General features: G+C 53.9%; 1 protein-coding gene across 1 annotated transcript; it reads left to right on the top strand.

The window, feature by feature from the left end:
• On the top strand, positions 1–25,755 carry TXNDC5 (thioredoxin domain containing 5). Its single transcript, XM_058668555.1, has 10 exons — positions 1–254; positions 4,717–4,866; positions 9,003–9,108; positions 14,521–14,617; positions 16,828–16,943; positions 19,597–19,683; positions 19,950–20,093; positions 23,042–23,124; positions 24,362–24,491; positions 25,359–25,755. Exons 1-10 carry the CDS (start codon positions 28–30, stop codon positions 25,479–25,481), a joined length of 1,263 nt encoding a protein of 420 aa, XP_058524538.1. The 5' UTR covers positions 1–27; the 3' UTR covers positions 25,482–25,755.
• The last annotated feature ends 843 nt before the right edge of the window (positions 25,756–26,598 follow it).

Below are 26,598 nucleotides of genomic sequence, written 5' to 3'. Positions count from 1 at the left end.
GGCGAGAGCGCGCCCAGCCCCGCCGCGATGCCCGCGCGCTCAGGACGCCTCCTCCCGCCCGCGGCCCCCGCCGCGCTGCTGCTGCTGCTCCTGCTGGACCATGGCGGCGGCGGCCGATGGGGCGCTCGGGCCCAGGAGGCGGCGGCCGACGGCGGGCACCGGGAGGACCCGCACTCCAAGCACCTGTACACGGCCGACATGTTCACGCACGGCATACAGAGCGCCGCACACTTCGTCATGTTCTTCGCGCCCTGGTAACGAGCCACGCTGCCGGGCCCCCAGCTGGCGCTCTGCGCGCCCCCGGCGGCCCGGGCCAGCGGGGTCGGGGTCGGGCGCGCGGGGACACCCCGTGTTCCGGGCGAGGGGTGCGTGGGCTCTGCGGGCTCCGGGCCCCGGCGGCCGGGGGCGAGGGGTGCCGCGGGGGCCCGGGCGCATGGGCGCTGCGGGCCGGGGGGCGTGCGCTCCGAGGGCCGGCGCTGGCCGCTGACGTGGCGCTGGGCGGCCGGGGCGGTGCGGGAGGCGGAAACCGGGAAAGGGCGTCCACCGGCCGTGCTCCGTCTCTGCAGCTGCCCTTCGCCCCCTCTGCTTCGGGTCCGGCCAGCAGTGCCGTGGTCCCTTAGGGCTGTCACTCGGCCGGCTGGGCGACTCAAACTTCCTGAGCCGGCCATGTCTGGGGCCCACGTGCCCTCGCCGGGAAGGGACCTTCCCACCGGCCACGGGGGTTGGCTGTGCATCCTTGAGGGGTTACGTAGAGTGTGTTTGGTGGGGTGGAGCGGGCTGGGCTGCAGGGGAGTCCTGCAGACAGCCCACAGGAGATGGGGTCTCCTAAGCCCTAGCCCACCGTCGCCACCTTCCTGCTCGCTGCTCTCCTTGGGGAAGTGGGAGAGGTGAGGAGGCGCCTGTCCTGCCTGGGGTGCGGCGTGGGCCTTGCCACACTAGCCCGGGAAGTGACTTAGAGAGGGCCGCTGTCCTGCTGGAGCCGCAGGCCCCAAGGCAAGAACGTTCTCCTGTGTGGGAGCCCAACAGACAGGTGCAGTTTTAGGGCACCAGGCAGGACTGGGGAAGAAGAGGGGGTGCTGGGAACGCTCTTCCTTTTTGCACAATTCCCAGAGGTTCACTGAAGGAGATGGAGGCAGGGAGAAAAAGTACGTGAAGACAACTGGTCTGTTGGGAAACAACCTTGCCTTTTGAAGTGCTGCCGAAAGGCTGCTGGAGCCCTTTGGTCCCTTTGGAGGAGTCAGGGGGAAGTTAGGGGTTTCTGCGAGTCAGTCAGTGTTTGTTAACAATGTGTCAAGAGACTGTGTTCCCCTGTCTGGAGAACTCACTACTTGTCATTTTACTGGCACCAGTGGCCCAAGAAGTGTCGCTAGCATGAAGCAGTCCACAGTTGCAGTGAACACAAGTATTCCGAGTAACTGTAGCCGTGGTCCTTTGGGGAGCTAGGATGGTTGGAATCTGTAGGTTTTTGCTTGCTCTGAAGTTGCTGTGGAGATGCAGCAAGGCCCTGTGGTGCCCTGAGTGGAGTTTAACTGGGGGTCTGTGCTAGCGCTGGGCTGTGAGACAGTCTGGCACGTCTGGGCATTTGGTGGTAAAGAAGTGTTATTTCCTTGTCTGTAGCCCACAGATGGTCTGGGTGTTTGGGTGGATGGTCTCAGGAAAAGTTTTGTAATTTTTATTATGACTTAAGAAAAGAAATGCTTGTTTGGAAGAGTTACATAGAGAGGGAGGGAGGGAAAGATACCTTCATCTGCAGGTTCACTCCTCAGATAGAGGCAAGAACCCAGACACCTAGGCTGTCTTCTGCTTTTCCCAGACCACAAGCAAGCCGGTTGCAAAGTGGAGCAGCTGGTATACCAACCGGCACCTCTATGGGATGCCTGTGTTATGGGTGGTGGTTAAGCACGCTCATCCTCTGCCTGTGGCGCCAGCCTCCCATTTTGGCACTGCTTTGAGTCCTAGTCATTTCACTTCCAGTCCAGCTCATGTTCTGAGAGAGCAGCCTAGAATGGCTCAGCTCCTTGGACCTCCACACCCATTTGGGAGACCCAGAGGAAGCTCCTGTCTTGCTCAGCTCAGCTCAGCTCCAACCATTGCTACCACTTGGGGAATGAACCAGCTGATGGAAGAGCACACTCTGTGTGTCCTTTTCTGTAAAACATGCTTTTCAAATAACATAATAAAAAAGGATTTACTTATTTGTTATTTGAAAGGCAGACTTAGAGGGCAAGGCAGAGACCTTTGATGTATAGTTTTATTCTGCAAATGGCCACAATGGCCAGGACTGGGCCAGGCTGGAGCCAGGAGCCAGGAGCTCCATCTGGAGCTCACGGGAGTGCAGGAGTCCACGCACCTGGGCCACCTGGGCCGTCTTCCGCTTTTGCCAGGTGCTTCTCTCAAGGCCACTTGAGCCACCTTGCCACAGCACCAGACCCGAGTAACTGGGTTTTTATTTGCTTTTTTCATAGTCTGCAATCTGCTAGGTGTGTTTGAACAGATGTGTGTCTTCCATGCTTGAGTTTTAAAAGTAAGCTTGTTAAGAACAGTTTGGAGTTCAACTGGAATCCAAGTGAGCTGTCCACACATCTCTGTAGCTTTGGCTGCTGTGAAAGGGTGAAACCCACGTGTGATTTGCAGACAGGGACACTGTGTTACAAAAACATCGATCTGTAGATTTTTGTCCCGAACTTGGCAGGCGTGGGGCTGTCCTGCTGCTGTTGGTTTGAGGCCTGTATCAGGTCAGTTTCTTGATGGGCAGTTTTTGGGCCACACTGAACCTGGTTGCAGGGAGGTCAAGGTTATTAGCAGGTGTCTTTGCCCTGCCTCTTGGTCTATAGGCCCAACTGCTGAGTGCAGCTGGCCCCAGCCAGCACCTGCAGACCCATCACAGATAGCAGGGGGTGGGGAGAGGTGTGCCCAGCTCAGTGGCAGTTCAAGGGGTCTGTTTGGATTCAGTGCTCAGTGAACTGACTCGTTACCCTCCTTCACTGCATCTTGGCAGTTCTAGCAAGGGTGCAGATGAACTCTCAAACTCCACAAAGAGCATTTCTAACCAGTTTGTTCCTGCAAGACCCTTGGGCAGGTGCCACCACGGTCACCCTGGAAGTCCCCTGGCCAGGTTTTCCTCCAGCAGTAGGATGGGTCCTGGCTGCTTTGGTTCATTATCAGAGGTACCCACCGTCAAGCCCGTGTGTACAGGCAGCAGCATCACATGTCCCGTGGTGAGGGGCATGCTGGACTCGGCCAGCTGAGCAGCAGGCCAGCCACATGTCCCGTTGTGTGCACGCTTAGGGCTTCTGTGGAACTAGGCAGTTGTCCCCTCACCCCCTGCCTTCTTGCAAAACTCAGTTTTTCAAATCTACAGACATTAAACCGCATATGCAACTTGACTGTGCTGTTTTGCATTCGTTTTGCTACGAATTGGCTAGGCTGTGGGAGCACAGTGGTGAACATGACAACCCTTGCTTCCTTGGCCTTAAATACAACACTGACCTTTTCTTTGTCTTTATCTCCCAAAAAGAGGGAGTTACTGTGTTGGACTCTCCCACAGACAAGGGCAGAGGGATGTAGCGTGGATTTTATTGAAACATTGCTTTAGGGAAGAAATGACAGTTATATCCCTTGAGTATTGACAGACAAGCATTTTAGTTTTTTGAAAGATCGCTTCAAGAGGCAGTGCAGGGGTAGACATGGGATAAATGCAGAAGAACCCATGTGCCATATTGCTGTGTGATTGCGCTTGAGGCCTGGGGTGAAGTTTACAGTGTTGTCACATAGGGAAGGCCAGTGTGGCCCTTGGGTCAGCTAGCATGGAACAAGAGGATCTCCTGGCTGATTGAGGCAGCTCTAGCAGCCAAAGGGAAAGGGTGGAGAAGGAAGACTTGGCAGGACAGTCATCTCTAGTAATTAACATTGTAACCAATAGGTGACTTCAGACTCTCTAGGTAACATTGTAGCCAATAGGTGACTTCAGACTCTAGGTAACATTGTAGCCAATAGGTGACTTCAGACTCTAGGTAACATTGTAACCAATAGGTGACTTCAGACTCTCTAGGTAACATTGTAACCAATAGGTGACTTCAGATTCTAGGTAACTGTTTTCACAACACACTTTACAGATGTTTGATTATAACCAGCCTGGGTGTTTGGGTAGCCATAGAACTTTTTTTTGCAACTTTTTAGAGCAAATGCAAAATTGATGGACTTCTGACGTTGCCTTATACTCATGGGTGTCTGGTTGTGTGGTCAAGGCCTGACAGTAAAGCATCAGTTACAGTAAGAAGTGCCGAGCTGCTGCTGGAAAGCGGGAGCGAGGAACTTTCCAGAGAGGAGAGGAAGAGGGTGAGATTTAACAGGTGGGGAATCAGGGCAGTCCTGTTGGAGAAAGCGACAAACAAGCTAGGGATTTATCCGATGGAGTTTAGTGTCAGTGTGTGTCCAGTCTCGGGGAAAATCCAGGATGTGTGGGAGTGCTCGGGAGACAGCAAGGGGAGAGGGGCACGTGCTGGGGTGGTACCCAGGGGAGCGGCTAGCGGGTGCCAGGTCAGGGAGAGGCCAGAACAGTGCCTGGCTCAGTTTCCGTTTGGTGTCAGTTCTCCGTAGGGCTTAGGTGGGGAGTGGTGTGAAGAAAAGGCCCAGAGCCCAGGGTCCAGTGGTAAGTCCTGGCGTGGTGCTCAGATACCCTGGCATCTGACGCTTGTTCCTCTCACCCTGTTACAGGTGCGGGCACTGCCAGCGACTGCAGCCAACTTGGAATGAGCTGGGAGACAAGTACAACAGCATGGAAGACGCCAAGGTGTTTGTGGCCAAAGTGGACTGCACAGCCGACTCGGAAGTGTGCTCAGCCCAGGGCGTGCGCGGCTACCCCACGTGAGTGAGCAGGGGCTGCTCCTGGCTTTCCCCTCTGCTGGCAGCTCACGTTTGGCCTGAGGAAGTCTCAGCTTGCTGTGTAGTTCTGCTGTTAGTGTTGCTGAGTGGCGAGAGGCTGAGCTCGGTTTTATGTCACTTGTTGTTGGCATTGGAGACCACCTGTAGGACAGTCACGGGGTCTCTTGCCCCGTCCTCCTTCCACGGTGTGCACAGACTCTGCTGTGTCTAGTTGGTCCCTGCATGCCAGGCGTAGGGCAGACCTGGAACAAACCAGAGTCACAGTTCTCACGCCTGGCCCCACCTGTTCGGTGGATAGTGAAGCAAAAGCCAACACTGGCCTGTGCAGCCAAAGACGGGGGCCAGTGAAGAGGCCAGGGGATGCTCTTGAGGCGCAGCCCCAGGGCTGAGGGCATTTCTTCTCTACGCTGCCTGGAAGTTGCTTAACTCAGCAGGTAGCAGCTGCGTTCCCATGGATAGATGTGAGCGTGTTGTGCCCGGGCTAGGGTGGAGCGGTCATTTCAGGAACAGGCACAGTGGGGGAGGCGATATCCTGGGGGAGACAGCAAGCCTGCTGGGGCCAGTGGCACGTGTGGAGGGAAAAGCACTTCTCTTTTCTCTCTCTCATGTCCTTCCCTCCCTTCCTTCCCTCCCTTCCTCTCCTTTCCCCTCTGTCCCTCCCCTTCCCTTCCACTCCTCCCCTCTTCTTTCTTTCCCTCCCTTCCCCTCTGCTGCCTTCCTTACCCGTGTCCTTCCCTCCGCGTCCCTTCCCCTCCTCTCCCTTCCCCTCTGCTGCCTTCCTTACCCATGTCCTCCCCTCCGCATCCCTCTGCATCCCTTCCCCTCCTCTCCCTTCCCCTCCTCTCCCTTCCCCTCTGCTGCCTTCCTTACCCGTGTCCTCCCCTCCTCTCCCTTCCCCTCCTCTCCCTTCCCCTCCTCTCCCTTCCCCTCTGCTGCCTTTCTTACCCGTGTCCTTCCCTTCCCTCCCCTTCGCATCCCTTCCCCTCCTCTCCCTTCCCCTCTCCTTCCTTCCAGAGTCACAGATGCGGGAATTTGGAGAGACAGAAAGAGATCTTCCATCCTATGGTGTTCCCTCCCCAAATAGCCAGGACCCAGAAACCCCTGCCCTGTCTCCCATGTGGCTTTAGGGCCCCAAACACTTGGGCCATCTTCTGCTGCTTTTCTGTGTGCATTAGCAGGGAGCTGGATGGGAAGCAGAGCAGCTGAATTGAAGTCCTTATAATTCATTACATGAATAATAGAGCGGACCATCAATTAACTGTACAGTCAGGACTCATGTTAAAACCTGTGAGGTGGGCTCAGTGCGATACCCTAGTGGCTAAAGTCCTCACCTTGCCAGGATCCCATATGGGCACTGGTTCTAATCCCAGCAGCCCTGCTGGATTGGGAGCCCATCCAGCTCCCGGCCTGTGGCCTGAGAAAGCAGTCAAGGATGGCCCAAAGCCTCGGGACCCTGCACCAGCGAGAAAGACCCAAAGAGGCTCTGGGCTCCTGACTTTGGACTGGCTCAGCTCCTGCCATTATGGCCGCTTGGGGAGTGAATCTTTGGATGGGAGATCTTCCTCTCTGTATATCTGACTTTCCAATAAAAATAAATAAATCCTTAAAAAAAAAAATCTACGGTGCATGAAGGTGGGGGAATCTCTGGACTGAATGTCCCAGCCACAGTCAGGTCCAACTTCTCCCAGTGAAGTCCCTTGTGGTTCTGGCTGAATCCTTTAGCCTGTGTGAGAGTCGGGTCGGGTAAGTGCTGCCCCACCTTGCAGTCATGCTGTAACTGTGTGCCAGCACCAGCGCAGCATGCCCAGCAAAGGTCAGGAAAGGCTTGGCATTTCTGGTAAGGGACCTGAAACCCTCAGTCTTTGATGGCTGCTTGTTCTTCTGTGCACCCTCATTTGAGCCTCATGCTGCAGAGCAGGCCTTTGAAGTGAGCTCCCAGCAAAGCAGGTGGGCGATGGGGAGGAGGGGGTGAGGGCGCTGCTCTGCTGCTGGGAACCTGTGACTCCAAGAGGAGCAGACAGCGTAGACTGGTTGGCTTTGGTGTTTGTCCACTCTTAAATGGCCGTCCGTGTCAGCCACAAGCCACGGGGTCCTGACAGGGCCAGGAAGAGCGTTGGCTGTGCAGTTTCCGACAGAGAAGTGAAGGGCTCCACCTGAGCCTGGTGGCAAGCACCCTCTGGCTGTGGCATCACTTCCTCCCCAGACACTGGTTGCATGCTGGGAAAGGTTCATGTCAGACCCTGTGTCTCGATACACGGAGGAGGTTTAGTCCTCCCAGGCAACATGAGCTCTAGTGTGATCATGTCAAAAAGAATGAAAATGAGCTCATGCTAGAGTGGATGTGGCCTGGGAGGGACACCCTGTGACTCTCCCTGGCTGGCAGAGGTACATACAATGCAGGGGGCCAAGTGTGCTGAGTCACTCACAGTCTGGTTGGAGCTGGCTGGCAGGTTTGCTGGTGTGAGCTTTCAGTTCTGCTGGAGCTCCCACCTGCTGGCCCAGGGGCTGCTGTGGGCCTTTGGGCAGAACGCCAGCAGGTGGGAGCTCCTTCTTTGCTTCTCAAATCCTTTTTTTTTTTTTAATGTCATGCATAATTTTCCACATTGCTTGTAAAATCCCCTTTGCAGAATTTCATGGTTTAATGGTCAGGCCTTTGGCCAGGTGGGGACTCCCCTGCAGTCTCCTTGAAGGAGAAATTTCAGGAGGAGAGGTTTAGTGATGGCAGGAGAGTCGAGCTGTGGTTGGGACGTGGGTCCCCTGGCCCAGTCTCCATCCACAGCAAGAACTGAATCAAGCGTCCCTTCCTGTGGGAAGGTCTGTGATGCAAACTCCAGCTACTTCCCTGTCTGAAATGTCTGAATGGGACAAGTTGGGAAGATTTTCAATCCAGTAATAAGGAGAAGCTTGTTTGTTTTAAAGACTTACTTATTTACGTATTTTTTTGAAAGAGTTATAGAGTCAGGGACAGAGAGAGAGAGAAATCCTCCGTCTGCTGGTTTCCTCTCCCCATAGCTGTAACAGCCAGCATTGTGAGGCCAAGGCCTGGAGCTTCATTTGAGCGCAGGGACCCAAGCACCTGGGCCATCCTCCACTGTTTTCCCAGGCCATTGGCAGGGAGCTGGATTGGAAGTGGAGTAGCCGGGATTCGATCTGGTGTGATTCTGGAGTGTTGGCATTGCAGGTGGCGTCTGGTTACGAGCCCACAGTGCTGGTTTCAGGACAGACTTTTTTTTCCAACTTTTTTGCTTTGCATACCAAAGCAGAAAAATTGCAGGCTAGACAGATCTTACGGGATTTAAAGCATTTTGCTTATTTTCATTGCATTTGAAAGGCAGACAAATTCTCCATTTGCTGCAACAGCAAGAGCTGGGCCACACTGAAGCCTAGCTCTGCAGGCATCACCTGCCTCCTCCCTGGGGCATGTGAGCAGGTGCCTGGGTTGTGTAGTGGAGCTGGGACTTGAATCCAGGCTTGCTAGTGAGGGATGTGGCATCCCAAGCCGTATCCAAGCGTCTGTCCCAAACGTTTGCCCCTCTTGAGTTTCTTTAAAATAATGATTGACCACAACCACCAGTGCCGCCTTTTCATTGTCATTATTGTTGTTGTTATTATTTTAATTTATTTATTTCAAATCTTCCGTGCATTGGTTCACTCAACAAATGTGTGCAACATGAGGCTGAGCTGGGCCTAGCCAGGAGCCAGGAACTCGCCCCAGGACTCCACCATGGGTGGCAGGGACCCTGAGTCCTGGGTCACTTCACCAGTCACGGGGAGAACTTGCAGAAACATGCCCGGGGACTCCGGGTGGGCACTGAACACTGCAGCTAGTGGTAAGTGTGCGGTGGGAGGCTGCAAGGCTTTCGCCTGACTTGCAGTTCCTTGGATGACATCAGAAGCCCCTGGAAGTTCAGAATGACACGAAAACGGTACCTCTGAGGACACTTTTATTGCATTCGGGTTTTATTGGAGAGTGGCAGCTGACAGTGGCTACAACCCTGCTGGGCTTCTCCAGCCAGCTGCCTTAGAGTTTGTGCCTGCTGAGACCATGCTCTTAGCTCCCAACAGTGAGCACCGCGGGAAAGAGTCACACTCTCTGATCTCTTGTCACTCTCTTCCAGCCTCAAGTTTTTCAAACCTGGCCAAGAAGCTGTGAAGTACCAGGGCCCTCGGGACTTCCAAGCCCTGGAGAGCTGGATGCTGCAGACGCTGAGGGACGAGCCTGCGGTGAGTGTGTGGAGCAGGGCAGAGGCCAGTGGACCTGAAAACATCCTTTTCTGGAAGTCTGTGATTCTGGAAGGGAAAGTTGATTGTCAGTAAGAAGATGATTTGAAAGGCAGAGTGACACAGAGAGACAGACAGATTGAGAGAGATCTTCCAGCTGCTGGTTGCCTCCCAGGCCTTAACAGTGGGGCAGGGCCAGACTGACGCCAGGGGCCTGGAACTCCACCCACTTCTCCTACGTGGGTGCAGGGACCCAAAGACTTGGGCTGTCTTCCACTGCTGTTCCAGGTGCATCAGCAGAGCTGTATCAGAAGCAGAGCAGTCGGGGCCGGCTTAGTGGTGCAGCAGGCTAACCCTTTGCTTTCAGGGCCAGCTGCCCCACTTCCAATCCAGTTTCCTGCTTAAGACCTGGGAAAGCAGTGGCAGGTGGCTCAAGTGCTTGGGCTTCTGCACCCATGTGAGAGACACGGAAGAAGCTCCTGGCTCTTGGCTTCAGATCAGTTCAGCTCCTGCTGTTGCAGCCATTGGGAAGTGAACCAGTAGAAAGATTTCTTTGTCTTTCCTCTCTCTGTAAAACCTGTCTTCAAGTAAAAATGAATAACTCCTTGAAAGATAGCAACTAAGATTTGGCCCAGGCTTCTGTTACAGGATGCCAGTAAAGTTAGCTTTTACATTTTATTTTTAAAATATTCACTGGTTTATTTGAAAGGCAGAAATAAGGATACTGACCTTCTGTCTGCTGGTTCACTGCCTGAATAGCCATGATAGCCAGACTGGTCCAGGTCGAAACCTGGAGCCTGGAACTCCATCCATGTCTTCCCTGTGGTTTATTAACAGGTTACTGGAATGGAAGTGGACCAGCCAGAACTTGAAACATGTGGGATACCACTAAAGTGACATTTTTAAGAACAGTTGTGCAAACACTCCAGTGTGCCCAGCAGAGAGAAGCTTCCAGTTACCAGGGGTCCACCACCCTTGTCCCCCTGACCTCTTGGCCTGTAGTTCTGTCTACTGCTTCTTGAGTTGATGCTGGGAGTGTGTGTTTGGTTGAAATCGTGACTATACACCCCTGATGATGTGTCGCTTTGCGAGCAGAGGAGAGCCGTGAGGCCGGCTTAGGCTCACTGCATGTGTAGGACGCGAACAGGTGGCAGCAGTTCCCACTGTACGGGGCAGTGAGACGAGTGCCTGCTGCCATGTGTGAATGCAGTTTCACAGTCAGTAGTTAAACTAAGACTTCTTTGCCGCATCTGCTGGCCTGTGAGCCCGTGGGGACGCAGCAGCCCTGGAGGGCCTCATGCCATCATCCGAGGTGCCCACATGACTGCAGCTCCCGGGCAGCTCGGTCCCTACCCTTTGTTGTCTGTGGGAATCAGAAACTTAGCTGCAACTATTACTCACATAGAAACCTTCTTGAGCTGGGAGGAGACAGACTTGGGTGCATGGCTTGAATAAACGTTAACCAGAGCCTCAGCTAATTTTAGGTAGCAGAGAAAGCCACAGACCTCTTAAAGGAGAAATTTGCATCTGTGTCGTGAGAAGAAAGCTGGGTGAACAGGTGCAACTTTCATGCGAGTTTAAACTTGGCGCTGTTTCCATTATGAAAGTACTCTTGCAGGAGAGCAGCATCAGTCAGGAGGAAACGGGAGAAGCATAAATAGCCTCAAAGGACACTTTATTCTGACACTTGTCACCTGAGGAGCCAGCTTTGTCAGTATCAAGATGGCAGGAAGATTCCTGGGGGCAGACTTCTTGAAACTGTATCCTTGGATACTTCTCTTTATGGCCAAAATGGCGAATGCACAAAAACACACAGGTGGAAGACGGATGGTTCCCCTCATCCAAAATGGACCAGACATGTTTCAGATCTTGGACGATTGTTTGTTTTTTTTAATTGGAAAGGCACATTTTTACAGAGAGAAGAGGCAAAAGATCTCATCTGGCTCACTCCCTAAATGGCTACATTTGTCAGAACTAGACAAATCCAAAGGCAGGAGCCAGGAGTCACCTCATGGTCTCCTGCATGGGTGAAGGTCCCAAGGCTGTGGGCCATCCTTGACTGCTTTCCCAGGCCACAAGCAGGGAGGTGGATGGGAAGTGGGGCAGCCGGGACATGAGCTTTCCCATGTGGGATACCTGAGCTTGCAGATGAAGGATTGGCTAATCAAGGCACCATGCTAGCCCCTCAGACAGCTTTTCTGATTGGGAATATTTGTGAGGAGGTATGTGAGATCTTGAACATGGGACGCACTTGCAGACAGAATTTGTTTAGGTTTTGTGTGCACCTGGGGCATGTAGCCCACAGGGTGATTCCATACAGTATCTTTAGTGCTCTTGTGAGTGGCTTTCTCCCATGGCCCTGGGACATCAGGTGTCACATTTTCCAGCCGTAGTCCGCCAGTGCTCAGAACAAGTTTGCCTTTTGGAACATTTCAGGTTAAAGATGCTCATTCGGTCAATAAACCAAGAGTTCTTTGCAACTTGAATTTGGATTTTTAAGTGAAAACTTGGGAGTACAGAAGAATTTTTTAAAAATGTTTATTTCTGAGAGTTCAAAAGGAGAGGCAGAAAGAGATTAATTTTCCATTTGCTGGTTTACTGCCAAGATGGTTGCAGTAGCCATGGCTGGGCCAGGAGCCAGGAGCTTCGTCCAGATCTCCTGGGTGGCTGATAGGAGCCTAAACACCTGGACCACAATCCACTGTTTTTCCCAGGTTCCCAGTAGGAAGCCTGCTATCCCACAATGCCAACCCATGGTGATATTGCAGCACATGAAGTTGCAAGGCAAAACAGTGGCATTGTCATGGCTATTGAATACTTTCTAAAGACATGTTGGCTTACATTGTCACTAGCTGGATGAGAGTGTCACTTTGCTGGGACAGAGCACAGTACAAGGCTACTTGAGAAGGTTCCGGGGAGATAAAATGAGTTAGTAAGTTTAGGGAGTAAGTTAGGATGTCCACGTTCCACATCCCAAAACCTTGTTCCATTTCCCACTCCACTTCTGCTAGTGCAGACCCTGAGAGGTAGCAGTAAAGTTTTGTTTTAGTGAAAAAAAATCCAGTATTCCTGCATTAAGGTTTCCGCAAAAAGCTCATGCAAAATGGAAAATATATAGTATGAAAAAACTGCATGGATTTAGAAAGGTTTTGCACCTGAATAATAATTATTTATTTGAAAGACAGAGAGAAAGAATGAGATGTTCCATTCAATTGGTCATGCCAGTTGGGGCTGGGCTGCCAAGATCTGCGTCTGGGTCTCCCTCCTGGGTGGCCAGAGCCCAAATCCACAGGCCATTGTCTGCTGCCTTTCGGGTGCATCAGCAGGAAACTGAATCACAAGTGGGGCAGCTACTGCTCCAATATGGGATACCATCACTCCAGGTGGAGGCTTAAGCTTCTTTGCCACAACACCACCATAAACGTAGTTAGTTCCATTTCTCCATGACCTTTGGGGAGTACTGTTATCTTTAGGGTCTGCCCTGGTGGCTGCTGAGAGGCACAGGAAGCACAGTGCCCCTGTCAGTGCCAATGATGAACCTCTCCTGGTGCCGCTGAAAATGGTTTGAACAGCCAGTGAGGGATGACACAGGCTGTCTTGCCACAGCTGCTTTGGACTCACTGCCCTGTGGCTTTGCAGTTGTTTTGGGTGAGCATTTAGCAGTCGGAACGTTTGGACAGGCTAGCAGCAGAGGAAAACTCAGCGCTGCAGAAGCACAAGTCTGCCTGGTTTGAGCTGCACGCAACCTGTCTCTGTCCCGCAGCGACGGACTTGGTGCACGGAGCCGATAATAACACACCTGGACTCTGACTGATGGTCAAAGCCGAAGTTTATTAGTGGCATCAGACTTTATACACTGAGAGTCCCATCTTGGATAAGGGAGGAAGCATTGAGCTTATGAACAAATCCCATCAACTGTTTCTGTGCTTTTGTTTGGAACTCGTCTTGTATATTCCACCAAGTGTTCTCATACACATGCTGTCCACTCAACTGTGCTTATACAAATGATATCCAGTCAGGTATACAAAAGGTAGCCATTCGGTGGTTCTCATGTAAATATTATCCAATCAACTGTAATCCTGTGCTCGCTGACCTTCTAGGGTCACATTGTCCTCCTACAGCTCCCCAAGCCTTTGCTGTTTGAACCTGCATATTTTAAAGAAGAATGTGAACCTCCCGATAAACAGTGGAGCAGTGTGCACCCTGCGCATGCAGCAGGCGGTGACCCAACGGCCTTGCTTCGCTTGAAGCTTCTTTGGTTGCAAGCTGCAGCTGTGCCTGGCCCGAAGCACAGACTGAAAAATGTGTGAAGTCAGAGCTCAAAAGGAGAGGCAGAAAGATTAATTTTCCATTTGCTAGTTTACTCCCAAGATGGTGCAGTAGCCATGGCTGGGCCAGCCTGAAGCCAGGAGCCAGGAGCTTCATCCAGCTCTCCTGTGTGGCTGATAGGGGCCCTGGTTACTGTGCGTGCTAGGGTCTGCTCCTGACCTGAAACACAGATTGAGAAATATGTGATGCTGTGGTGCCCTGGTTGCTACGCATACTGGTGTCTGCTCCTGGCCTGGGTCACTTGGCAGGGCTGGAGCAGTGGTGTAATGGGCAGAGCTGCCACTTGTAATGCCAGAATTCTAGATGGGTGATGGTTCCAGTCCTGGCCATTCTGCTTGCAATCCAGCTCCCTGCTAATGCTCCTGGGAAGGCAGTGAAAGATGGCCCAAGTGTTTAGGCTCCTGTGCCCGCATGGCAGACTTGGAAGAAGCTCCTGATTTGGGGCTGTCTCAGCCTTAGCCATTGGGGGCCGCTTGGGCAGTGAACCAGCAAGTGAAAATCTCTTTTTCTCTCTTCTCTTTCTGATTCTTACTTCCAAATAAGTAAATAAATTAAAAAAAAGAAAAAGAAAAACTGCAGTTGCTTGCCCCCTTGGCTGTGTGTCTGTCCCACTCAGTGTGCGGGTTGTGATTTCCTGAAGGCACAGCCCATGGCTAGCCCAGGGCCTCTCCTTGTCTCCCGTTCTCCCATCTGCCTCCTGCCTCGCTCTCGGGTCTATCTTGGCACAGCTCAGCTCCTCTCGCAGGTTTCCCCACCAACTGTGCTCCTGAAGTTCTCTGACTCTCAGCTGTGCCCAATTGCTGGCTTTTGTCTCCTTAGCAAGCTGCTGGACACTTCCATGTTCCATGTGACATCTCCGTTCAGCTCTCCAGAAGAGGCAGGCTTTGGGGTAGAGGGGGGAGTGCCCTTAGATCTGTTAGCTTCGTATTCGGTTGGGTCTGGGGTGGGGACAGGGGGCTGGCGAGGAGCTGGCTGCTGAAGCTTTCTGTCCCAGCTTCCCCCGAGTGGTAGCACCCTTGGGAGGCCCCATGTTGAGCCTGGGTTTCCTGAGACCCCCATGACAGTTGCGTTGCTTCTTCCCATCAGACACCTGCGCCACAGGTAGAACCGGCCCAGGCTCCCGAGCTGAAGCAGGGGCTATATGAACTGGCGGCGAACAACTTCGAGCAGCATGTTGCACAAGGTAAGGGCGGGTACCTCCTGGGAGGGTGCTGCCGACCGCCTTTTTTCCTTCTTGCCACCCAGTGTTGGCAGCTCTGCCCTGTGGGACCCCTCAGCCTCCCCTCTTGGATGTGGTCTCTCTACCCTAGCCTGGGTGCTTCCAGCCACCCCAGGTCTAAGCCATGCAAAGGAAAAAGCCTTCATGGGTTGGAATCCAGAACTCCCCTGTGGCGAGCAGGCTGGTGCGCAAGGACCTGAGTGTTTGACATCCCCCCCCCCCTCTGGTGTAAAACCCACGCTGCCTCTATGCACTCACATGGAGCTTAGCGGGGCCCCTGTTACCCCAAACCTCATGGGCTCTTCCTTACACATAACACACCTTCCCAAATCACATCTTGGCATTGGCTGACACTGTTCCATGGCGTAGCCTCTGCAGTGAGGGCTACGTGGACCTCTTTACCCCTTTCCCAGTGGGCAAGTCGTGGAAAGGGCTGTGCCCCCTGCCCCACCACACATACCATTGCAGATGGCTCCTGGCTGACCCCTGAACCTTCCTTGTTGTTGGTAAAAGCTGTGCTTTTCTTCATAAAGTGGAGCCTCTACGTTCTGCCATCCGGGAGACCCGTTTCGGCTAGAGACTGACGTAGGCTCCCTCCCCATCTTGGTCTCCCTAAGCAAGCTGCTGCTGCTGGGAGGAGACCCTCCTTGGCTTGCTCCCAGGGACCCCCCCATCTCTTCCTTGTAGACCCGGCTTAGCAGGGTGCTTTCTGGACGGACAGCTGCAGCCTTGCGGGGTGGCTGTTGTGATCTCACACACGTCCTGCTCTGGCCATGAGCCTGTGTGGGCACAGGCCAGGTACACAACACTACCTTATACTCGGCTCCTGCCTTGACCACAACCTCATCTCAGCCTGCCCTCTGCCTGACATTGAAGTAAAACGGCTTCAGGACCAAATCTGCAAGGTCCTGGGAATGCTGTTGGCAGGGTTTCATTTTTTCTATATAGCTGAGGGTATGATAGTTTTTTTTTTAATAAGGAAAAAAACCAGTTGAAAGAGAAACAGATCTTCCATCTACTGGTTCACTCCCGAAGTGACCGTAACTTCCAGGGATGAGCCATCCGGAGTGGTGTAAGAGCTACGATGCTGCCTGGTTTGGAAGGTTGACCAGGTCCTCGTCTGCCTCCCTGCCTTCAGCCCTCAGCCCGTGGTCAGTCACTCGGCATATGGGTGTTGGGGCCTGAGCACTTGGGTGCATCAGCACGGAGCTGGATCGGAAGTTGGAGCAGCCAAGACTCCAGCCAGCACTCATGTGGGACACAGGTCATAAACAGCAGCCATAACTGATGCACTCCAATGCCAGCCTCAGCTCTCTCTTCCCAACTTCTATTTTATGGTAAAATTAAATGCAGACACAGAAACACAGATGCAGGACTCAGTGAATTCTCCCAAGGCAGTCACCCTGTCACCACTGTCCATTTCAAGACATGGGCCTGCCGGCTGCTGGAGCTGCTCCATCCAGCTCTCAGTCCACCCTCCCTCCCTCCCTCCTTCTTCTTGTCTTTTGCAGAAAGCACTACTTTTGGGGTATGATTTCATCACTCAAGTGTGTGCTCCTCAGCTCTGTAGTTGAGTTTGGTCTTGTTCCTATACAGGAGGTTCCTGACTCAACTATTTTTTTTTTCAACTTCACAGTGTGTTTATCTGGTATCAAATACATTCTGGATATTTTTGACTTAAAGTAGGGACAGGGTTCCACTATAAACCGAGGAGCTCCTGTGTCGCTCTCAGGAGGCCCTTTGGTTATTCCTCTCTTCCTTCCTTGCCCTGCGGTTGCCAAGGACATAAACCTGTAGAGGCCCTGCAGTCTGCCCTTGGCTGGTTGCACCCCCTCGGTGTGGTGTGCTGCTTGGGTCTGGGACGTCGTCTCAGCCTGGTGCTTTCCAAGGCCCCAGGTGGTACAGCATGCCTGGTTGTCTGCCAGCCACTACCCAGCCTGTCCATTCGCTAGCTTTGTATCCCTCTTCTCGTTCAGAGGTGGCCAGGTTTGGTTTTGAGCATGGTTAGGAGCCCCCTGTGGACGTTTCTAGTGGAGTCACTATCAGTACCAAAGTGAGATTTGCTGAGCAGTGGGAGAACAAAGGTTCAGTTCTTAGTTAGGTCTGCAGCAAGACACGATGTAAACCCTGCTCCTCTTTCTCCTTTCCCGCCCTGCCTTCGCTGTGCATACAAGGTGAGCACTTCATCAAGTTCTTCGCACCGTGGTGTGGTCACTGTAAAGCGCTAGCCCCAACTTGGGAGCAGCTGGCCCTGGGCCTTGAGCACTCTGAAGCTGTCAAGATTGGCAAGGTAAGTGAAAGCCCTCGCGAAACTGGAGCTTAGACAGCTCTGGGCATTCAGTAGCAGAGTGGCCCGTTCTCCATTCTGAATGCAAAATCACAGAAGCTTGGTTTATGAATTCCATGGAGCATGCCACTTGGTCATTCATCGTGCCTTCGCAGATGGCAGCCTGATTTTGAGATGTGCTGGCTTTTCCACAGCCCAGAGATAAGTTACAGCCTTGGTCTCTGCTCATTTTTTTTTTTTTAAAGATTTTTATTGTTATTGGAAAGCCGGATATACAGAGAGGAGGAGAGACAGAGAGGAAGATCTTCCATCCGATGTTTCACTCCCCAACTGAGCTGCAACGGCCGGTGCGTGCCGATCCGAAACCGGGAACCTGGAACCTCTTCCGGGTCTCCCACGCGGGTGCAGGGTCCCAAAGGTTTGGGCTGTCCTCCACTGCTTTCCCAGGCCACAAGCAGGGAGCTGGATGGGAAGTGGGGTTGCCGGGACTAGAACCGGCGCCCATATGGGATCCCGGGGCTTTCAAGGCGAGGACTTTAGCCGCTAGGCCACGCCGCCGGGCCCAGTCTCTGCTCATTTTGAAGAGCAACCCCGGAGTCTGTACTGCACAGATACGGGCTGGGGCTTGGAAAGTGTTCATTGACGAACGTAGGGGCCTCCACTTTATCTCAATCCCAGGCTGCTGGGTTGTACACGGGCACGCAGATGGGGCTCCCGCACAGTGGGCTCAGTGCGCGCCATGGCTTGGGATGCTTGCCAGTGTTGCTCGCTTTACACCTCAGAGCCAGAAGTGAGGTCTGACAGCTTAAGGGTAATGGGATTTTCTAGGAAACTGTGTAATTGTCTCTAGAACAGCTCCTCTCCTGGAGGCAGCCAGAGAACTCCCATTCATTGTTTCACGCCCCCACATTGTTGGCAGCAACCAGGACTGGAAGCCGTAGCTGGGAGCGCAAGCCTGGCTTCTCCCAGGTGGCTGGTAGGTTGCCCAGCTACTGGAGCCAATGCTTCCACCTCCTGAGGTCTGCGTTGGCAGAAACCAAGAATAGGGAGCCGAAGCTAGGGCTTGAACCCAAGCACTCTGTTATGGGATGTAGGTGACTGAATTGCCAGGCAATTTCGTCCATTCTCTGGCTTCTACCAGCTACTCTGTACAGTAACATTTTTTTTATGTTCTCAGACTGCAGTAGCGAAGCTGCATGTCTAGGAATGGTAGTTGGTCAAACGAACTTGCTTGACTGCATAACAGTAGTCAGAGGTCTGATCTCGGAGTGGACTGGACAGCAGTGGGCTAGGCTTTGCCATGCCTCTGCATTCACCCCGTTTGCAACCTCAGACAGCCAGCCATCCGGCCGTGGGGCAGGTGCTGCGTGAGTTGGACTCAGGATTGCTGGTGTTGGTTACGGGCACTGTTCACCATGGCTTGTTGGAGTCTCGGGTTCTAATTAGAGGGAAATGATCGCACAGTAATCATCTGACGCCGTCTCCTTCTGTCCTCACTTCGTGTTAGGAGCATTGGTGGGAAACTCTGTAGTTTATATTCTTGGAGGTCTCCCAGCGGGGCCCGTGAGCAGAGGCAAGCCCGACTAACCCTGCAGGGCCCTCCTCCGGGCTCTCCCCTGTGCACACCTCAGGAGGCTTCCTCGCTTCAGCTCAACACTAACTGCTCTCCAACTGTAGTTTGTTTGAAAAACTTACTTTGCTAATGCAGTGACAGCCAGCTTAGTGCTGCCTCACCGACTGTAACGTTAGTAGGAAATCCAAAAGGAAGAAGTGACTGAAGAAAATATGTCACGGAAGTGTTGGGCAAATGGTCTCCCCTGAGATGTAAGTGAAACGGAGACTTTGGGCTATGCAAGTGTGCAAATTAGTGCCACAGATTGTAATGTTCACGTCACGTCTTAGTTTCACTTATTTACTGCGTTGTTGTTCCCCTTCTCACCTTTCATTGTGAAACTATGAGCCGGTCCATTTTTTTTTTTTTAGAGAAAACATTTTATTTATTTGAGGGACAGAGGGAGAGAGACTGAGACCAACCAAGACAGAGATCTCCCATTTCAGCGGTGCTCTCCCCAGAGGTCCACAGTAGCTGGGGCTGGGCGAGTTCAGGCTGGGTCCCCCATACGAATGCCCAGGATCCGAGTACTGGAGCCATCGGCTGTTCCCTCCCAGAGTTCTCCTGGGGAAGTAGAAGCGGACTCCGGTCAGGCACTGGGCTGGGGACGTGAGCTTCTCAGTGGAATGCTAAGCCCCGCACCAAGTGGTGGCCCCTAGAGACAGGGATTCCTGCCACTGCTTCCCACCACGGAAGCCCACCCAGGCCTCTGCCCTGAGCCATCCCTTCTGCCTCCTCCCTCGGGAGCCATTAGCAGGAAGCTAAGATGTGCTGAACACCTCCTTAACAGTAGGTTTCTGAGTTGGGGTTGTGACCCAGGGTGTACCCCACTCACCCACAGCCGTATCAGATCTCCCCAGCCCCATCGCCCTGAGTGTCCGCCCTGGCTTACTTGGCTTCAGCCCTAACCTGCTCACATTAGAAATGTCGCTTCCTACCAGTTGGTGTTGCCATCACTCCGCACTTTAGCTCCTCAGTGCTTAGGGTCAGCTTTTGGGAAAAGTCTCCCCAAACTACAGACTCAGGGTTCACTCCTGCTTCCAGGTGGACTGCACACAGCACCATGAACTCTGCTCAGGAAACCAGGTCCGTGGCTACCCGACCCTGCTCTGGTTCCGGGATGGCAAGAAGGTACGTGGGCGCTGGCTGCAACCTTCCTTCATGCTGTGGGCTGAGATGCCAAGCGGTGTAAGAGTTACAGTGCTATCTGGTTTGGAAGGTTGACCGGATCCTTGTCTGCCTCCCTGCCTTCAGCCCTTGGCCCTTGGTCAGTCACTAGGCAGTCCTCCAGGACAGCTCGTGGCAGACCAGCCACACACTCTGACCACACTGAGGGGCCCTCCCCCATAGACAGGAGCAGGCCCAGGCCGCCCAGCAGCAGTGTCATGTCTCCACAGGTCGATCAGTACAAGGGCAAGCGGGATTTGGAGTCGCTGAAGGGCTATGTGGCATCACAGCTGCAGAGACCAGAGGCTGCTGCGCCGGAATCCAGCAAGCCCACTGAGGCCCCTGGGCTGGCCGCCCAGCCTGCAGCTGATACGGTAGGCACCTGCTGCCGGCCGGAGACTGGCCGTGGCCCTGAACTCCTGTAACCCTTGGAGCAGAAGGAGCCTTCTCGTGGTTAGCTGTGCTTGGCTCTTCCTCCCTCCCTCCCTTCCTTCCTTCCTCCCTCCCCTCCCTCCCCTCCCTCCCTCCCCTCCCTCCCCTCCCCTCCCTCCCCTCCCTCCCTCCCCTCCTTCCTTCCTCCCTCCCTTCCTTCCTTCCTCTTTTTCTTTTTTTGGAAAGATTTACTTGAAAAATAGTTAATAGATTCTTTCAGCTACTGGTTCACTTCCCAAATGGCCACCATGCCTAGGGCCAGGCTTGTCTGATGTAAGGAGCCAGGAGCTTCCTCTGGGTCTCCCACGTGGGTGCAGGAGCCCACACTTGAGCTGTCCTCTGCTGCTTTTCCAAGCACACTGGCAGGGAGCTGGATGGGCAGTGGAGCATCTGGGACTTGAACCTGTGCCCATGTAGAATGCCAGTTCCACAGTGCCAGCCCCTGTGGCTGCCTTTCCAGTGAGGACATCTTTCTCTGCTCCCTGTTCCTACACACTCTGGGTGGTCAGCACAACAGCCCTGGGACAGGTGTGAGGTGATGTTTGTTGTCGCAGCCTTGAGCGGTCTTCCTGATTCAACAGTCCTTGGGGGGATTCGCTGTGGCTCTGAGCTCCTGGCCTCGGGACTCCATTTCTGCCCCCTCCATACCTCGCTGTCCTCACTGCACTTTAACACAGTCTTATGGTGGAGGAGTCCTTTGGTGTGCTCAGGGCAGAGGCCGAGGCAGCTGCAGGGAGTGGAGGATGTGAGCGCACAGCTGAGGTTGGGGCAGGAGTGTCGAGATGAGGTGGTGAGGCATGCACTGTGTGAGATGAGGAGCCCTGCAGGTTCCAAGCTGTGTGAAGTGGGGTATCCACCCTGCAGTGTTCGGAGCTGTGTGAGGTGGGGTTCCGCCCTGGAGGGGCCTGAGCTGTGTGAAGTGGGGTGCCGCCCTGGAGGGGCCTGAGCTGTGTGAAGTGGGGCAGTCACTGCCGCCAGCAGCAGAGCTGAAGGAGATGAGGAATCGTGACAGAGGGTCTGAATGATGGTGGGAGCTCCCATGCAGGGTGCAGCAGTGCGCCCCGAGAGCAGCAGCACAGCAGTGTCAGGAGCCAGGCTATCCTGAATGTGGTACTTGTGAGGGCAAGCGAGGGCACGGGAGCCAGGAGGAGCTTGGATTTCTGATTTCTGGCTTACCTGGGGGCAGAGTGGGAGGAGCTGTTAGGGGGTGTCGCTCAGGGAACGTCGGTGGCATCCTGGGGCTTTGCACCCCGCCGAGGCCATTGGTGCACACGAGGCTACTCAAGGTGGTGGACGCGTGTTCCCTGGGAATCCGTGCCCACGTTTCCCAGCTGCTGACCATTCGGCCCGTCACCATACAAGCATTATGGACAAGCTCTACATGACTTCACATCTTCTTTTGCACCAAAACAAACGTAACCTTTTACTTCCATTTCTCCATGAACTTCTGAAGGACACTTCCATTTCCAAAGCATAAAGCTGTGTCACCTGCTGCTACAGCACACTGTCCTTGCCTGTGACCGCAGCTGGGGACGTCAGAGGGAGAGGAAGGGGCAGTGTGTCCTTGTTGCTTTGGTTGGGCAAGGGTAAGAGCAGTGACCTTCCCAGGATAGAAGATTTCCTGGAGCCATCCCTCTCTAGCCAGCCCCATCTCCCCTGGTTGTATGGAGCCATCCCCTCGCTCCTGCCGGGACAGGGACAGCAGGGTCTGCCCACAGCCCATTCCTTAGCCGGACACCGATAGGTCAGGGCTAGCTGTGGTGTTTGTGAAAAGCTAGTCTTGGTTTAGGGAGTAAGCCCGCAGTGTTGTCAGCACGATGAGCACAGGCTAGAGGGGTGTGTGTGTGTCACACTGGTTATAAAGGTCATCCTAAATTGAGTGTAATTATATGGCATGGCTGTCTGCTTCACACAGACATTCCTATTTATAGCAAGGCTTCCAACATGGGGTGGGTATTTCTGGACATAACTGTGTAGTGTTCCCCAGTGACCCCACATGGCCTCAGAACCCCCCCATGCACGAGTTTCCTGGGGGGCACATGCCAGTGGAGCAGCCCTGTGCTGGGTCCTTGTGTTCTTCCTCGCAAGCAAGAGAGGTACACATAGAGAACTGTCAGAAGAATCTTTTTAAAGATCTATTTCCTTTATTCAAAAGGAAGGGTTAGAGGGGCAGACAGAATCTTCCATCTGCGCTTCACTCCCCAAATGGCTGCAGCCATCAGGCACAAGCCAGGAGCCTGGAACTCCATCCAGGTCTCCCAGGTGGGTGGCAGGAGCCCAGGCACTCGGGCCACCTGCCCCTGCCTGTCCCAGGCACATTCACAGGGAAGGATGAGATTTGAGCTGGTGCCCATATGGGATATTTGTGTATCAGGCAGTGGCTTATGGCACTATACCACCAGCCCCAAGGCCATTGTCAGCCCCTTTCCTAGAAAGGTCCAGCCAGAGCTCAGGGAAGCAGCTGTCCCATTTCCGTTGAACACAGATATGAGATAAGCACGGGCAGGAGGGTCAGAGGGTCGCGGTGAACGCCGCCACGCCAAGCCCATCCACCTGGCTGCTGGGACAGCCGTGTGTCCTCTGAGAGCATGCGGCCCCTCACATTTTGGCTAAGACAGCGTCCATCCTGAATCACCCTGCCGTTTCTTCGTGGCCACTGCGGGGCTCAGGACCCCTGGAGCCTGTGATGGCCTCCTTGGTGTCGCCTGTGCAGTGTAAGTCGTGTGTGTGTTTGCATGTGGCTTGGGAGCGTGTATAGAGACCAGCATTTCAGAAGTCACCTGTGTGTGTGTGTGTGTGTGTGTGTGTGTGTGTGTGTGTGCTGTCCTAAAGCCCAGCTTTGCCCTGCTGTCAGTGACAGACTGCAAACTGGCTCTTCCCCCCCCCCAAGGGCGCTGTGCTGGCACTCACCCAGAAGAATTTTGACGAGGCCGTTGCAGAAGGAATCACCTTCGTCAAGTTTTACGCCCCATGGTAAGTGGCTGCCAGGGCAGCATCAGCACATGCGTGTCTTGGCTCTTCCTGCATGTGGGACACACAGGAGCGCTGAGAATCAGATGAGTTATGGTTCAGGGGTATTCCCAGTCACTCACAGGGAAGATGGCGACTTTGAAACCTCCTGCTACCTTGGAGAGGACAAAATGGCTGTGCAATGCGCAAGTGCAATGGTCCTGTGTTTCTAAACCACATGTTTTATTGGGAAAAGCAACCATGAACACCACGTCTTAACTTTGCTTGTGGGGTTGTGCTAAGCAGTCCAGCGGAGCTCAGCCTCCTGTTGGAGCCACAGCCTGCGTTGGCCAGTCCCCTGCACCCTGCTGCCATGGGCTCCTGGTGGGCAGGAACGAGGGATGGACTGCACACCTCTGAAACAGACCTGCTGAGGTGCTGTGGAAGACAGCAGGTCCCAAGGGTGCTGTGAATTCCTGTCTCTTTTTGATGCTGTTTGAGCCTTAGTTTTCTCAGTTGCAAAACGGGAACAGTGCCCCACATTTGCAAATAAAGCAGTCTGTTTGGACAAGCAGGGCACTTGGGTGGGGAACACTCATTTTGGACTGCACATCACCTTCTTGCTTCGGTTGTCTTCACTCCAGGGATCCAGGAGAAGCTGAAATAGTGGATTATGCAAAACCTTCATCGGTGCATGGCTAGAATGAGCTGCGCAGTTTGCAGTCTTAACATTTTATATGTTCTTATTTGAAATTCAGGGAGAGGGGTAGGGAGTGATCTTCTATCCACTGGTTCATTCCCCAGATAGCCAACACCAGGACCCTCACATGGGTGCAGGGGCCCAAACACCTGAGCTCATATTTGCAGCTTTTTCCAGGTAGGGAGCTGGATTGGAAGTGAAGCAGGTGGGAATCAAACTGGTACCCATAGGGATGTGGCATCACACACTACATTGCAATGCCAGCCCTGTTTGCAATTCCAGTTTTCTAGTTTTAAAAGCTCTAAAGCTGCACAAATATAGATCAAACATAAAGGAGCTGTTCACCCGATGGGCAAGGGTCCAAAAGGAGGCCAGCAGGGGAGGTGTGAGCGGAACGAGGCCGCCAGGTTGGGGAGCAAGGAAGAGGCTGAGCTCGTTTGGAGGCCTTACCTCGCAGGGGGGCTCGGATGGATGGGGACGTGCGTCCAGCCGTGGCCAGTGACAGGTGGTGCACCCCTTGTCCCCATGACATGAGCATAACTGTCACTCTTCTCTTCCTAGGTGTGGCCACTGTAAGAACCTGGCTCCCACCTGGGAGGAGCTCTCTAGGAAGGAATTTCCAGGTTTGGCAGAGGTCAAGATCGCCAAAGTGGACTGCACGGCCGAGCGGGAGATCTGCAGCAAGTACTCGGTGGGTGGGCACTGCCAGTGGGTCCCCACCCTGCCTGCACCCCCTGGGGCAGCCATGCTCCCGGGCCTCGCCAGCTGGAGACAAGCCACTTAGTATTGAGCCCAGGGCGTGGCATAGCTGCCTTGGGGGCACCATTTTCAATTAGAGTGGCTGGTGAAAACGTTTGAGCAGGAGGAGCCCGGGGAGAGGGTATGCCAGCAAGCCAGTGGCTGCCGGGTTTGGTGGTGCGGGCTGTACCATGGAGCACACAGTGGACAGCAGGCAGGATATGACATTCAGGAAATCAGAAGCAAGCTGAATTCTTAAAAAGTTGGTAACTGTGTGTGGCCTGGGAGTGATGTTATACATGCCCAGTTCTCAGCAGAAAACAGGCTCCCACACCCCGGTCGAGCCACTGAAGTTCATGGTCTCGCTTGTCCGATGCACATATAGCTCACTTATGAGCGGGTGCCCGTCATGGCCTGACCTCGATAGAGGAAAGCACACTGCAGCTGACTGGAAATGTACTGTGAGACTTACTGCAGCTGCCATTGGACTGCGGGTGGAAATACAGATAGCCAGGTGCCCAGCCCGGCCCTGCAGGACTGGACTCTGCATTCTCACTTCCCTCAGCCTGAAGCCCCATGCGCGGTAAAGGTGGAGAGGCTCAGCTTCGTGGGAAGACTGTCCCTTCCACACTGACAGTACCAAGGCTTTGCTTTCAAAGCCCTGTGGTCTTGTTTTGCTTTGTACTGTGGACCCACTCAACAGATGGGGCCCAGAGCTCCCCAGCTGCTACCCTGCAGGAGCAGTGTGTGTGTGCGAGGGAGCCTGGAAGCACTGGTTTTCAGACATGTTCTTTCTCTGCCTCTTCTTCCTTTACTACAGGTGCGAGGCTATCCCACACTGTTGCTTTTCCGTGGAGGGAAGAAAGTCAGTGAGCACAGTGGCGGGAGGGACCTGGAGGCTCTGCACCGCTTCGTCCTGCGCCAGGCCAAAGACGAGCTCTAGAGGCGCGCCGGGAGGCCACCTGGCTCCCGCACCGCAGGCAGGAGCAGCGGCACTTCCAACGGGCTCTGGGGCAAGCTGAGCGCACTGAACTGGTACTTCTCATTGGCCTGTGTGTGCGTGTGTCCTCTAAGAACGCACACTCTGCATCTGATGCAGTTTCTCTAAGAAATGTGTAAATGGTAACTGTGCAAACTCCAGGGTTCTCAGTGGCAGCACAGCCACACTCACCTTCTCTGGATGGAATTAAACAATATTCCTTTGAGACTAAAAATCAGTTGAGGAAAAAAAATCAAATTACTGGACCATCCTGGTTCCATTTCTGAGTTCGTGGAAAGCATCCGGCACAGCAGGGTGTTGGGGATGGCTCAAGTCCTGGAAAGGTGGCCCTGTGACAGTGTCAATGGTCCTCTGAGGTGAAGGTCAACACCAGCTCACTAACCATGTGGTTGGTGTGTAGCTCGGAGCAGACGGACAAGCCACCACAGGACCTGCTGCTTAACGTTTGTCTTACCGTGAAAGGCGAGCCCCAGGGAAGGCAGCAGGACTTCTGACGCGTGTCCGAGTACGAACACTCCAGTGCTCGAGTTTTCTGTGCATGCTCTCCTGCCTGTCAGGTCAGTTAGCAGTGTCACCACGAAGCCCGTGTGACCCTTGAGGGCTGACGTCTTAAGCAGGAAGCGTGGGTGCTGGAGTTCCGTGCGGCTTGACCAGACCAATTCCCCAGAAAGAGTCGGGTTGTGTTTACTGCCGGGGCTGCTCTCCTCATTCCTTAGGCCTGGTTTCCAGGCAGGCCCCAACTTAGAAACCACTTCCAGCCATTTCCCCGTCCCTCCTAGCTGTCCCTGCATCCTTTGCAGGAGCTCAGCATTCCCTTGAACTCAAGACCAAAGACTGAAGTAGGCAGGGCTCTTCCAGTTGGCTGCAGGTACACATTGCTGCAGATGTCCTCCTCAGTAAACGGTTACCCTCCCTTCCTCCCTCCCTCCCTCCCTCCCAGCCTGCAGAAGGAAATGGTAGGACTTAGCTCCCGGAGGTGCTGATCTGCCCGTCGTCAAGGTCCTGGCCCATGGCAGCAGGTAACAGCAGCAGCGTGACCCGGCCTCTGCCTTCCAGGGGA

Source organism: Ochotona princeps, chromosome 1 (assembly GCF_030435755.1).
Source record: "Ochotona princeps isolate mOchPri1 chromosome 1, mOchPri1.hap1, whole genome shotgun sequence".
NCBI classification, from domain to species: domain Eukaryota; kingdom Metazoa; phylum Chordata; class Mammalia; order Lagomorpha; family Ochotonidae; genus Ochotona; species Ochotona princeps.
Note: the sequence above shows the minus strand (reverse complement) of the source record. Positions and strands in the feature narration are given on the sequence as shown.

Bases quoted from the DNA above. Each gene is read 5' to 3' on its own strand.
- TXNDC5 (XM_058668555.1), top strand. From the start codon at position 28: ATGCCCGCGCGCTCAGGACGCCTCCTCCCGCCCGCGGCCCCCGCCGCG. The intron at 14,618-16,827 runs GTAAGGGCGGGT...TGTGCATACAAG, and splicing joins CGAGCAGCATGTTGCACAAG to GTGAGCACTTCATCAAGTTC. The intron at 23,125-24,361 runs GTAAGTGGCTGC...TTCTCTTCCTAG, and splicing joins GTCAAGTTTTACGCCCCATG to GTGTGGCCACTGTAAGAACC.